The 12839-nt window shown below is 41.2% G+C and overlaps 1 protein-coding gene across 2 annotated transcripts in view; it reads left to right on the top strand.

Moving 5' to 3' along the window:
• Positions 1-1803: 1803 nt before the first annotated feature.
• LOC138111507 (cytosolic phospholipase A2 epsilon-like) overlaps positions 1804-12839 on the top strand; it is a 33788-nt gene continuing 22752 nt past the window's right edge. The window contains exons 1-4 of one of the 2 annotated variants that reach the window (XM_069017428.1): positions 1804-1897; positions 2332-2367; positions 8439-8511; positions 12641-12777. In XM_069017428.1, the coding sequence (XP_068873529.1) occupies positions 1871-1897; positions 2332-2367; positions 8439-8511; positions 12641-12777 (273 nt within the window). In that variant the 5' untranslated portion in view covers positions 1804-1870. The remainder of the gene's footprint in view (positions 1898-2331; positions 2368-8438; positions 8512-12640; positions 12778-12839) is intronic. The other variant, XM_069017427.1, reaches the window with a different exon arrangement.

The raw sequence follows: 12839 nt of genomic DNA, 5'->3' as shown, positions 1-12839 counted from the left end.
TGTATCTATCTGCTGGGACAACTAGGCAAAGTTGAGCTGGATAGCCTGCCTTCTTCCATTTGATAGAGGAGGTTTTGCAGATGTTTTTAATGAAAACAGATTCCTACTTTAAATTTTAATACTGGAATATTTCCAGGGAAGCACTCTTCTTTCAGAAGCTGGAAAGAACTAGTTTTGTGAGAGTGCAAGTAAGTGGTTCTCAGGTGTGACTGCTCCACCTGAATTTGTTCCTAAGCGTTTAACACAGATATAAAGTAATAAAGTCAGAAGTTACAGGAGATATTTTGTCTTTGGGGTAGAGATTCACATGTTCAGTGGAAGTATCTTTCGGTCGTTCCTTCAAGGAGTATTTCAGATGCTGTAGATTCACATTTAGGTGCCATTTCCCTTTGATTCTGAGAAGACAGTGTAAAGTGTGCCTATGGAGCAAGCAGCTAGCCATTAAATACTTCACATGGAAACCACCAGAGAGTACCACTGCATATTTTGAATAAGATCTTCTGAAGAAGCATCACGTGTATCACACAGACACCAACATAGAAGGAAGCAACTTGTATGTAAAAAGAGGATTTTACTCTAGTGACATTCCTTAGACAACACCTCCTCTCTTCCTCTGTGCAGAATTGATACCAGCCTCCATGGCACAGGGGAGTGCACTTAGGTGACATCCACTGCAGTTTGCAAGGTGACTTTCTTTGCCTGCCTCAGGTGAATTAAACACCGATATAAATAAGATTGATTTAAAATAATCACTTCAATTTCATGATGCAAGAGTGAGTACTTGCTGTCTCCTATCATCAGTCAGAGAGGCCAGAAAGAGTCTGGCAGAGCCAGAGTCTGATCTTGCATGCTCCAAAACCTACCAGCCTGCACATGTATGCTAGTTTAGGGCTACTTTAATACACTTTATGGGCAGTGAGTCACGACACATTGGTGTGAAGAGCAGTCAGGGAGGGTTTTGTGTCCCGGAGTTTCTCACAGGGTGTCTGCTGGGCTCACTGTGAGAGCCAGCGCACACAGCACCCGTTGAAGTAAGCTCTGAGGATGAGTGAAGTGCTGTGCTCTCTGGGCCCATGCAGGAGAGCACAAACCTTTCTCCTGCCTCACCCTTCCACTCCCAAGTTTCACCTGCTGCCTATAGCTCCTCTCTTCCCTCTTGTTTGATTTAATATCAAACTGCAAGATTTCTGGACATGGATTAACTTTTTTCCTGTATATACAATGAATATCCAGGCAAAGAATACTCAGCATGTGTTGAGGTTGCTAAATGCAGCACAGAGATGCCCAAAGTAGCTTCAGGGGAGTGTGGGTGCTGCAGCCACTCAGTGGTGGCAGTACAATGGAGTTACCTTGCTGAACTGCAGGGCTTACCTACCTGAACTGTGCTGCTATGGGAAGACTGCTACAGGTATTTGAGTTTATGGTTTGGAAAGAAGCTGTTGGCATCTCTCTCTATTACCCTGCAGCATCATGGTGGCAGTGTAGAGATACTCAGAGAGCTGTGATTTAATTAGTCAAAAGCACTTTGCTTGGGGGCTAGAGCCGCTGCATAAACGCAAAACTTTTCATTACCAGTAGTATTTCAAGAGAGCAATGCCTGGGCTCAGAAAGGGGCTTCAGCATTCTCCCCAAACATCACAGTGGGTGAGAAAAGGAATTGCTCTTCATTCTGCTGACTCAGTTGAGGTGCTCTAATAGGCTGCAGGAAGCAGGGAGGGGACTGCCTAATGACTGGAAATAATCAGGGGGTGGGGCAGGAGAGCGTCGTCATAAAATCCCTATTTCTCCACCCCTAACCTGCATGAGGAGTTCCTGCCGGCCGTACGACTCGGTAACTTTTAACATTGGATTACATGCAACTGGGGCTGCAATGGGATCAAATTTAAGTACAAGTGAGGTAAGCAAAAGAAGGTGATAGCAGGTGTAAAGTGGGTAAAATTGTCTGGTATTCCAGTGAAGTTGATCACAGAGGAGAACGAGTGGTTTGAGTTGTATGGACAGTCCAGGGAAATGGAGTTTGCTGTTCCTCAGATCTTGGTGCAAGGATGGCTTTCCTAGTCTAGGCTTCTACAGAACCTCATGGCATGCCTGTATTTTCAAGCTACCTTTTAGGGCTAACAGTGCTGCTTATTGTGCTTCCCTCTAAACATAAAAGGAAAAAAGAAGCTGGCAGAGAGCTGTGATGGTGATTGGTAAAGCACCTGGTGATGTCGTTAAAGAGCATAGCTCTAAATATGTCCTTGAACGTGAGATGTTTTGACTATCTACCTAAAGTAAGCATTTAACATGTAGTTTAGTTTTCTTAACTTTGCCTTGTGTTGTTTTTCCTAGACTTTTACGAGCACCTCAGCACCAGCGGTGAGAACGGTAGGTAGCAATTAGCTGGCCCTTCATTAAATGCTGTCCAGTGCTGAATGTAGATTACCAGAAAAAATTTTAGGAATTCAGTGGCTCGGGGGAAAACTGTTGCAGAGTTTACTGAGCATTGAAAAGCTGAGCTGCGACTTCAGCTCTGTAGATGAAATATTGCCATGGCTTTCCATAAGCTCTGAATAGTCTGGCCTCTGTTGGTGTCTGATGCTTATGCTGTCAGTGTTGCACTTTATCTGGGCTGGTTTGTATTTCACCTATATTAATTTTTTAATTCCTCCTTTCTTTTGTGTTTTGATTTCTTTGGGTGAAATACTCCCTTTTCTTATATTTTATTTCTTTTTAAGAAGAACTTTTAAATTGGTCTTTCAGTTGTTCTTAGTGCTCTGGTAGTCCTTGCAGCCTTTCTTTGCAGTGTAATGATCAGTCCTAGAGCTTGCAATTCTCTGTGCAGCATGGTGTTTACAGGTAAAATTGTGGAATAAACGTGGTGTGTTCAGCCTCCTGACAAGCCTGATCTTATCAGCCTAGTAGGAGTGGGAGTAGTGCCCAAACTCCTCTGAAGGTGAAAAAAGAGCAAAAGGTGTTTTGTAAAGGCTGAATTGAGAATTAATTCTTTTCACAGGCCAATGAAAACTTGCTGGGCAATTAGCAGACATTTATGTTAAGAGGTATTAGCATAAAGGAAAATAATCAGATAAGCTGCTATGAGCCACTGAATGGGAGCAATGGCAGTGGCAGCAGGATAGGGCTGACACTTTTCTGACACTTGCAGTGGGTTTGGGGCTGCCAGTATCAGTTGCAAGTCGCTGGGGATCTGGCTTTTGCCCCTCATTCAGTGATGTGGTGGTTTCCCAGCTTTGCATCCACGTGGGGAAATTAGAGTGATACGGAGAATCTTTTAAATGGTAGTAAATTCAGTTTGCCTTGTGAAAGTTTGCTGTTATAAATAGTATCTGATGCCTGTTTGTGCCTGAGAGCCACTTGTTTTCTCTGTTCAAAGTGAAATGCTGTGGTAAAGACTTCGCAGAATTTCTTCAAATGCTAGCTTTTAAAATGATGTTTAGGTCTCTGTGTATAGTCATGCAGCCCTAAGAGATATGCTAGAATCATAAAAATTCTTAATTTGAGTCCTAGCCTGTGTTTAGAGAATCAATCTGGGTTTTTTTTTATCCGTAGTGCTTTTTACATTGCTAGTAAGTCCCTAGGTGTGAGACCTGTACAATTGCATGGCTTTAGATTGTTACTCTTACCTTTAGGGTATTTAGGGTGGCAGAACTGACCTGAACACAGTATCTACAATTTAGAGCAGGACCAAGAGACCCTTTTTTCTTCCCTGAATCTCCAAGGTTCACAGACATAAAATGCAGGAAGGACTTGAACTTTTTTCTTCTTTTTTCCTTTTTTTTTTTCCCCATGAGAGTTGATCTTTATGGTAAGTAAATAAGCCTAGTATACCTGAGTTGCTTTTTGTTACTCAGTGGCTCAGTTAAGGAAATGAATTTTCATTGTCAGAGTGAGTTTCAGGGCAACTGATAGGATGTGTGGGATTTCAATTTGAGCAGCTTTATTTGGTGAGAAAAAAAATAATTTCTGAGAATAAAAATTTGGTGAGAAAATTTGGGTGTGCCCTCATGCTGAAAGTCAAAAAAGTAACACTTTTTAGATCACACAAATTACTGTACCATATCAAACTGATAAAGGCTGGTGTGGTCTTGAGGAAAAAAGCCATGCTGAATGGTGGGGATACTTGACCTGGTTTCTCTTATAAGATTTGGATTCGTTCTAACACACACATTCAGCTGTGGAGCTGCAAACAGGAAGAGGGGAAAAAAAAAAGCCCCACATGAAAATTGCAGTCTGAAGCCACAGAAATTTTGCATAGCTCTTGGAAAGGAACAGCCATCGAGTCAGTGCTGCTCCATTTGTTTTTATTCTGAAACAAACTCAAGGACTTCTACTGACTTAATAAGACCCAGCTATGGGGTATTTTAAATGGGTGAAATAAAAACAAAATAGCAGTACAAGGAAAAGTGTTTCTTATGCATTTGACCTTGCCTGAGGTGGTAAACATAGTAATGTAATGAAATACTGCCTGCCTTTGAGGCTCCAAAACACTTTGAAGTTAAAAGGTGCCACATACCTGACCCAGGTCAGAAGCAAGGCAGTGATCTGTGTTTTAAAGCCCTGCCACTCTTTCTGACAGGGTGAGTGATTTCTTTGTTGTTTTTCACCGTTTTTAAAGTAATGAGAATTCTATTCCTTTTTGATGAGAAACTTAAGGGAAGAGTGCTCTGCCCCAAATGGATACTCGCTTTGATAACTGCCTTTTCTCTTGATGTAACTTGGGAATGTTGTATGAGTTTCACTCTCGTCTCCTCAAGAAAAAAATTCTTTGAAAGACTTTAAGCTTGGAATTTTACTTAAATAGAGCCGGTTTAAGAGACCAGTTATATAACTCATTCATATGGATGAGTAATCATATATGTGGACACTCCTACTGACTTCCCTTGGACTAGATATGTGAGGATTGCACAAGTGTGCCACAGGACTTAATTGAATTTTTATCTGACGTAGGACAGTGTGACCAAGTCTTGCATTTGCAGCCTCATGTATTTAAGTAGTTTCAAAAGTGATTATTAAAATGCCTGGCTTGTGTTTCCGGTTTATGAGGTAAGAATCATGTCTCAGATGAAATAAATATAGAAGCTGAAAGTTGAAGTGTATGTAATAACTGGCCTGGGAGGCTTCTGGCCGCAGAACTCACCTAGCCTGTGATATGGACATCATCACATTAAAGGGAAGGATGTGGAAGTCCTTGCCAATTGCTGGCAGATTATCATGTTTAGGACAAGTTTTTCTGTGTGACTTTGAGCGAGTCACTGACAGCTAGACTTGGTAAAGCATTCAGGCACCTAAAAAAGTTAGAAGTTGTGAGGTCTGACTTCCAAGACTCTAGTATGGGAATGAACTCCACAACCCAGAGTGAAGCAATGAAGATTGATTCTGTAAGTTTGGAGAGTAGGATATGCCAGAATGGAATTATAAGAGCTGAGCAAGGAATTGCATAAATAAGTACATCCAGGTAACAGGGACAGCTGAGAACAGAAACAATTTTCATACTTGCTATCTCCATGTGGCACTTGGCTGCAGGGAGATATCAGTATCGCTTGAGATTCACAAAGTAAAGGTCTACATGTTTGTTTTCCAAGAGCTGAGCCAAGGTTATTCCTTTAAAATGGTGCCAAGCCCAGTAACTAATGGCATTTCCATGGCATGGGGAACTTCTGCTCAAGTCCATTCTTCTGTATTCAAGGGATACAACCCACCTCCTTTCTGGATAAGAGAGATGTTCCACATCTTCTGAAATAACACTTCTGAGGTCAAAAACATTTACAATTTTTTGGATGGGGAAAGCAGAGACCAAGCATAAATGTAACAAACATGTCAGTAGATTTGTCAGACAAGCCTCAGCTGTAGGTCCCTGTGTCTAGGAGCGCTTCTCTCTTTTACATATTTCTGTTTAATTCATATAGAAAAGCAACTGTAGCACTTCAGCTGTACAGTCTGGGCATGGTATCTTTTGGTTGCTTTTGATTGGGGACTGTAATCTTTTTGTTTGTTTGTTTGTTTCTTCCCCCAAAGAACTTTTTGCTTTCAAGGTGCATCTATCTGAGTTATCCTTTGTGGACGTGTTTCGAACAATGGAGCATATAGAGGTGTGATACAGTCTTTGTGACAACTGAAATGTCCCACACCTGACAAGGTCAAGGGACTGCAAACTGTGCTCCATAAAACTGCCCTGTGCAAGAGTCTGGACAGGTCAGATAACGTAGAAGAAATGTGCCCCAATCAGTGACTTCTCTGACCCTCCTGCTGCTGTCTCACTGCCCTTCAGCTCTGCCCTTGTCAGGCCCCTTGTCAGCTCAAAGGGAAGCACAAGAGGATACTCTAGGGATTACTCAGGTTATTTCTTGGAGGCGATTTGTGTTCTCTGCTGCCTTTTCAGAGGTGCTGAGGTTTTCATTGGTGAGGACAAGGACCTCCTTTCATTACATTGAGTTATTGTCCAATGTCATGTCACGGTCCCAATTGCTTGACACTCTGGCAAAGCACTGTGAAGCACTTCAGGATAAGCCTTGTGATACTGCTGTAAAGACAAATGATTTGGCAGAATGTATAGCCTGTATGAAGGAAATAATAGCAAGGTACATTTTATTAGTTGACATCAGTGTATAATTTTTGCTCTTGCTGCTTTATGATTAATACAGGCACTTCTGATGCCTATATTAAGCAATAAAGCCCATGTGTTTGTGTTAGGACACTGTATTAACTTTATGAGGGTATAGTGTTTCTATGAAAATTAGAGTGAGAGGGTTTATGGATAGAGTTAGAATCACAGAATATTCTGAGTTAGATGAGACCCACAAGGACCATCAAGTCCAACTCCTGGACCTGCACAACACCATTCCCAAGAATCACACCATGGGCCTGAGAGCGTTGTCCAAACTCTTCTTGAACTCTGTCAGTCCTGGTGCTGTGACCATTTCCCTGGGGACCCTGTTCCAGTGCCCAACCACTCTCTGGGGGAAGAACCCTTTCCTAATATATAGCCTAAACCTCCCCTGACTCAGCTTCATTCCATTCCCTCGGGTCCTGGCACTCGTCACCAGAGAGAAGAGATCAGTGCCTACCCCTTCCCTTCTCCTCATGAGGAAGCTGCAGACTGCAATGAGGTCTCCCCTCAGTCTCCTCCAGGCTGAACAGACCAAGTGACCTCAGCCGCTCCTCATATGGCTTCCCCTCAAGGTCCTTCACCATCTTTGTACCTCTCCTTTGCACATTCTCTAGTAGTTTAATGTCTTTCTTATGTTGTGGCACCTAAAACTGCCCCCAGCACTCGAGGTGAGGCCACCCCAGTGCAGAGCAGAGCGGGACAATCCCCTCCCTTGCCTGGCTGCAAAGCTGTGCCTGATGCCCCCAGGGCATGGTTGGCCCTCCTGGCTGTCAGGGCACTGCTGACTCATGATCAATTGGCCATTGCACAGGACCCACAGGTCCCATTCCGCAGCGCTGCTTTCCAGCCTCTCATTCCCCAGTCTGTATTAGTATCTTGTTCTTACCAGCTGGTACAGATAGAAAGATTAGATAAGTTTTGGGCACAATAAAACCTGTTTCTGTTCTAAAACAGGACCAGTAAGTGCAAAGCAAAGTATCAATTTGAGCAAGTGTTGAGAGAAATGATATCTGTACATACATTGGCTTTAAAATGAAAGATGGTATATATGAGAGAGAGGAGACAGCGTGTGTGAGAGAGTAAGATGTTAAACAGTTATCTGCAAGGTGAAATGGGGAAAAGCTTAATTTATAGCCTGGGGAATATGAAGATTCATTAGTATGAGCTGTGGAGGATATGAGTTATTATAGACTTAATGTATCTGAGCCCAACGTTTCTGATATCTAGTGGAGTTGTGAGTTAATCCCCAAGATCAGCTCTGGGATGATTTTTGTAGCTTTCTGCTGGGGATCAGAGCTGAAGATCAGAGGTCCACTGGAGTCTTCATGAGAAGTAGCTCATTGCTGTCAGCTGCGTTTCTGGCTTTTTTGGCTATGTGCAGGAGCTTGTGCTGGTGCATGGCAGACAGCTCTATTTCACAGCTCCTGTGACAGTGTTTGGTGTCCCAGAGACAATCTGTTCCACTGCAGGCAGTGGTGTGTAAGAGGTGAGGACACCCACATGTGTGCTGTAGGGGTGTTTATTGTGATAATAAGGGAGCAATGATAGGAAGAAGTGATCTTTATCAAATCAAACTCTTGGCACCTATTGTCAGCTCAAGTGATTTTGAAATATGTTGCTTCTACTTCAGGCCCGAAAAGAGTTCTGTGCCAAAAATTTGTATAGATTTTTGACTGTTCCACTTGGTTTGATAAATTGTATTGGCTCAACCTTGAAAACCTTGTTCTATCTACGTCCTTAGAACTTCAGGGTTACAGTAGTCTGTGACTACAGACTATAATAATAATGTCATCTTTTTCTTCCTTTTTTCCTTTTCTGAATTTTTGTGCAGGCACCAGTATCTCCTTTCAACTTGCTCACTGTAAAAATACTAAGAGTGAGGAATGTCCGGAAGGCAGACTTGCGTGAGTACTTATACTATTGTTGGGTGGTTCTCATAATTTTTTAAAGAAAATATTTGGGCAGTGTTACTGTTCTCAAATTGTGCAGGAATAAAATCATGTATTGCTGTAAGCTTGCAAGAATTATTTTTATTTTGATGCTGAAGCATTGCTGTCTCCTCTTAAAGAGATTGACTCAAGCAAGGTGATGCATTTGACATCTTTTTTTCATATCTTCCTGTATGAGATATATTTCCTACTCTTCTGATATCAGCTGCTGATCTGAGGTCTGGTCTGTAAACAGTGAAAATCCCTGTATTTTTAGTAAGAAACCTGAGTATTTCCTGCAGAATTTCTGGATGGAAGAAAGGAGGAACTGGTAATGCAGATGTAACATCAGCCATAGCAGGAAAGCCTATGAAAATAACAGAAGTACAAGCAAAAACATTCTATTACTTCTGCAGACTCTGGACATATGCAGGAAGTAATGATAAAATCCAGTCTGTCTTGGAATTTATTTAACCTACAGAATGGAGCCATTTAAAAGTCAGAAAAAAATTAACAGAGCACTACTCTCAGCGCTTGACAGAAGTTTAAGTGAGGGATAGTGAGGGGAAGTGAAGAAGGGCTATCTAGAATACAGATTTCAAAAGAAAAGTGTCATGGCCAGATCACAGAACAGGAGTTAATAGTGAGAAGAGCCCAGGACAGTAGAAATCTCTGCAGTAGGGAAGTCTACTGAGTCTGGTGATATCCACTTGAGGAAGCCCTGTAACAATTCACCTTCTCTGCCTCTGCAGACTTGTGGGCAACAGCTCGTTGAACCAGAGTGTGTGATAGCAAATTTAAAATTAATATCCTCAGAGGGAGAATGAGACTTGAAAAAGATGGAAAAAACCAGCTTGGTCACTTTTTACATCTGACACTGACTCACCCAGGGGAGGAACTGGTTTAATTTTCCAATTCACTGAAGATCTTCCTCACAATTTCCATTCCACAGATGTGGGTCCTCAGTAACCCACTCTTCTATCTAGGTGCACTGAGACTTGTTCAGGTGCCTTTCAAAATGCAATTATGCCACTGAATTACTTTCATGGAGAAATACGAATGATGAAACATCTGTTTAAAGAGGTTGGAAAGGCATGAAACAAAAAGGTGAAGTAAAGACAAAGAGAATAAGAAAAGTAAAGCCTAAAGACCACATGAATAAATCTAAAAGACATAAAACAAAGAGAAAACTTCCACACTATGTTTTCCAAAATCTTGCTGAACATGGCTCAAAATAAATTTTCTTTTGGTAAGCTCAGAATTTCATGCAGCACATCATAGTTCCTAACAAAATTTTAGTTAATGTAATCTATATTGTGAGATTTTTAACTTGTGTGATGGATCAAGAGTAGAGGGAAAACTTACCAGAGGCTGGATTTGGTGGTTTCTGGCAGGAGGGATGTGGTTAGATCACATGGAAGTTGTGCTTAACAACAGTATTTTTGAAAGACTGATTACTATCAGGCAAGAAATCCCTGCTGCACTTACCTGTAGTATTCTGGGTTGCTTAAGCATCTTCCACAATGTATTACTACTGTGCTTATTTCTCTTTTTCCTGTGGTTCATTAGACAAAGTGAGATCACCTTATAAGGTGTAGAGCTAGGAGATTCTTAAAGTCCTATTTTTATGTACAGAAGCACACATTCTGTGAGCTTACAGTTGTATGCACAACTTTTTATTTATCAAAATCCAAATTATAAAATACCTAAATGGTGTTTTGCACCAGCCAGATACATGCTCTGACTAGGCTACCAGTGCAGCTGCATCCACATGAACAACTGAGTGTGCATTTCTGTCTCCCTGTACTTCTATACTGCCTGTTTGTGTTTAATTTCCTTGTGGTTGTCCTTCTCGGGGCAACTTGCCCACAGTCACTCGTTATCACAGTGAATCATGAGGTGTTTTTTTTTTTTGCTAAACCTGTTGGCATGTCTGCCACACCATATGGCTTTCTTACTTGGTGTTCTGGTCTCAAGAGCAGATGAATATCATATCTTGATCCCCTTGAGATGCCCCAAATTCAGAACTTGGGCATCACAATAATTTATTTAAAGTGTATCTGGCAGAGAGATTTGTAAACTTTACAGAAAGCGTATTTTCTTAACAGAAAATTTATTGTCTGAAGAAACTGATATTATTGTGAAAAAACTGTCCATTTCTTTGCCTGCAGTGCGAAGGCTATTTCATGCAGTGTTTACTTTTTCTAAGGCATCAGAACTTCAGCTAGTTTTCCTTGAAACCTCAGTATTTTCAGCTATGGGAAAATGTCCCTTTTTGACCTGTTTCTAATGGTAAAAGTATAATGCTTGCTACAATTCAGAGCTAGCATTTATTTCCTCCACTTGAGATTTCCAATTTTACTGGTTAAATCTTGCTGTTCCCTTTGTATGTCAATTTATTTTTTTTTCCCCCATGCATTTTCTCATTATTGTTTTTGCTTGATTTATTGAAGTGAACCTTTCTTCTTGTTCATTGACTCTCATGTTCCTATTTACTTTACCAGTGAAAAATAAAAATACTTTAGAAGTATTCTTCCCTACTGGTATTTCAGAACCAGATAATTTTAATAGAATTGAGTAGAGACCTAAAAATCTAGACCATGTTTTGGATCCTGACATTGAGTGCATTGTGGGATCTGGGGCAAAGCATAGAATCATAGAATGTTTTGGGTTGGAAGAGACCTTAAAGTTCCGACCCCCCTGCCAGGAGCAGGGACACCTTCCACTAGATCAGGTTGATCAAAGCCCTGTCCGGGGTGGGGGATGGTCTTGAACAGTTCCAAGAAATTCAAGTTTTCTCAAGGTACTTATTTGCGTAATCCTTATATTGCCACTGTGAAGTAATCAGTGTGTCTAATCCTCTTTGCAAATGGAAACTGTAGCATTTAATCACCATTAACTATTTGCATTTTTATCTGCTTACGTTTGTGCCTCTGCTGAACATCTGATCAGTCACAGTCTTCTGATCAGGTGTGGCTTAGACCTCTTTCTGGAAAGGCTTTCCTTCCCACGTTGTGATAGCATGGTTAACTACACAATAAAGGCACAATTTGGCTGGTAGGAAAACCTAAATCTGTGATTGTTACTGAAAGACAAAGAGGAAATACATGAAGTAGTTGTTCTTAATATGATGTAATAACACTGTTACACATTTTGAGCATGATGCAGGGATTGACTATGAACTGAATTATTTGGCTCCTCTGATTCACGAGGTTGTTGTAAGAACCAGGTGACTGGTTGAGCATTGCTAATGTGAAATAGGGAGATTGAATTACAGGTGTGAGAGAAAGGCCATCAGCACCTGTATCATGCTTCTGTTAAGTCTCACTCCCTGGCATTCTCCCTCCAAACTTGAGGAGTCAGAATATAGGAGAAGCTGATGTCTTCATTGGCACTCATGGCTTCCTTCCCCAGATACAAGTGGCAGCAGCATCCTTCCAGTCTGGAGATAAAATAGTAGGAAGGAATTGAACAATTAGTAATTTAATTATGGTGATGAAACTGATTTTGTTTTCTGAAAGAACTGCTGAGAAAGACACAACTTCTAAAAACTTTGTCAAATAAATGAATGAATAAGGAATTGGCACTTTCTGATTTGTGATAAGGAAATCAAACTTTTCAGCTTTGATGGGAGAACACCTTTTGTCAAAAAAAATCTGTTGTTCTTCACTTAAGCCAGCACTTATTAAAGGCTTTCTTTAAGTTAAGACACCAAATCTGAGGAAGAAATTATAGAAGACAAGTCTCTCTATAGCCCAGATTGAAGGATGTGAGGTGTGTTGCCTGTCCCAGCCACTTGGATAATCATGAAGATAAAGCTAAATGCAGCATGTACTGTATGTGGAGGACAGTGCCATTTCAAACCTAAAGCAACATTAAAAAAAAAAGTATGTCTGACTAAGAGTGAAAAGGTGGAAATGGGCATGGCAAATTTGTGAGGATGTCTGTTTCCCTGTAAGTGCTTCATTGTATTATTTACTCCTAATCCTGTGTATTTTAGGAAGAAAGCCCCAGCTGTGCTATCTTTGTCTTATTAGGGTTAAATGGGCACTGTGCAGTAATTCTCTAGATATGTTTTAACTGCGCTCATCTTCTCCCTGTACAGTCACCCTTTCAGATTGTTATGTGACACTGTGGCTGCCTACTGCCTCAGCTGAGAAGGTTCGGACCAGGACCATCAGGAACAGCAAAAACCCCGTTTGGAATGAAGCTTTCTGCTACAAGATCGACCGCCGTGTCAAGGTAACAAACATCGATTGTTTTCACCATTTGGTGTCTGCAGGTCATCATTAGATTACCCAGAG

Source organism: Aphelocoma coerulescens, chromosome 5 (assembly GCF_041296385.1).
Source record: "Aphelocoma coerulescens isolate FSJ_1873_10779 chromosome 5, UR_Acoe_1.0, whole genome shotgun sequence".
In the NCBI taxonomy this organism is placed as follows: domain Eukaryota; kingdom Metazoa; phylum Chordata; class Aves; order Passeriformes; family Corvidae; genus Aphelocoma; species Aphelocoma coerulescens.
Note: the sequence above shows the minus strand (reverse complement) of the source record. Positions and strands in the feature narration are given on the sequence as shown.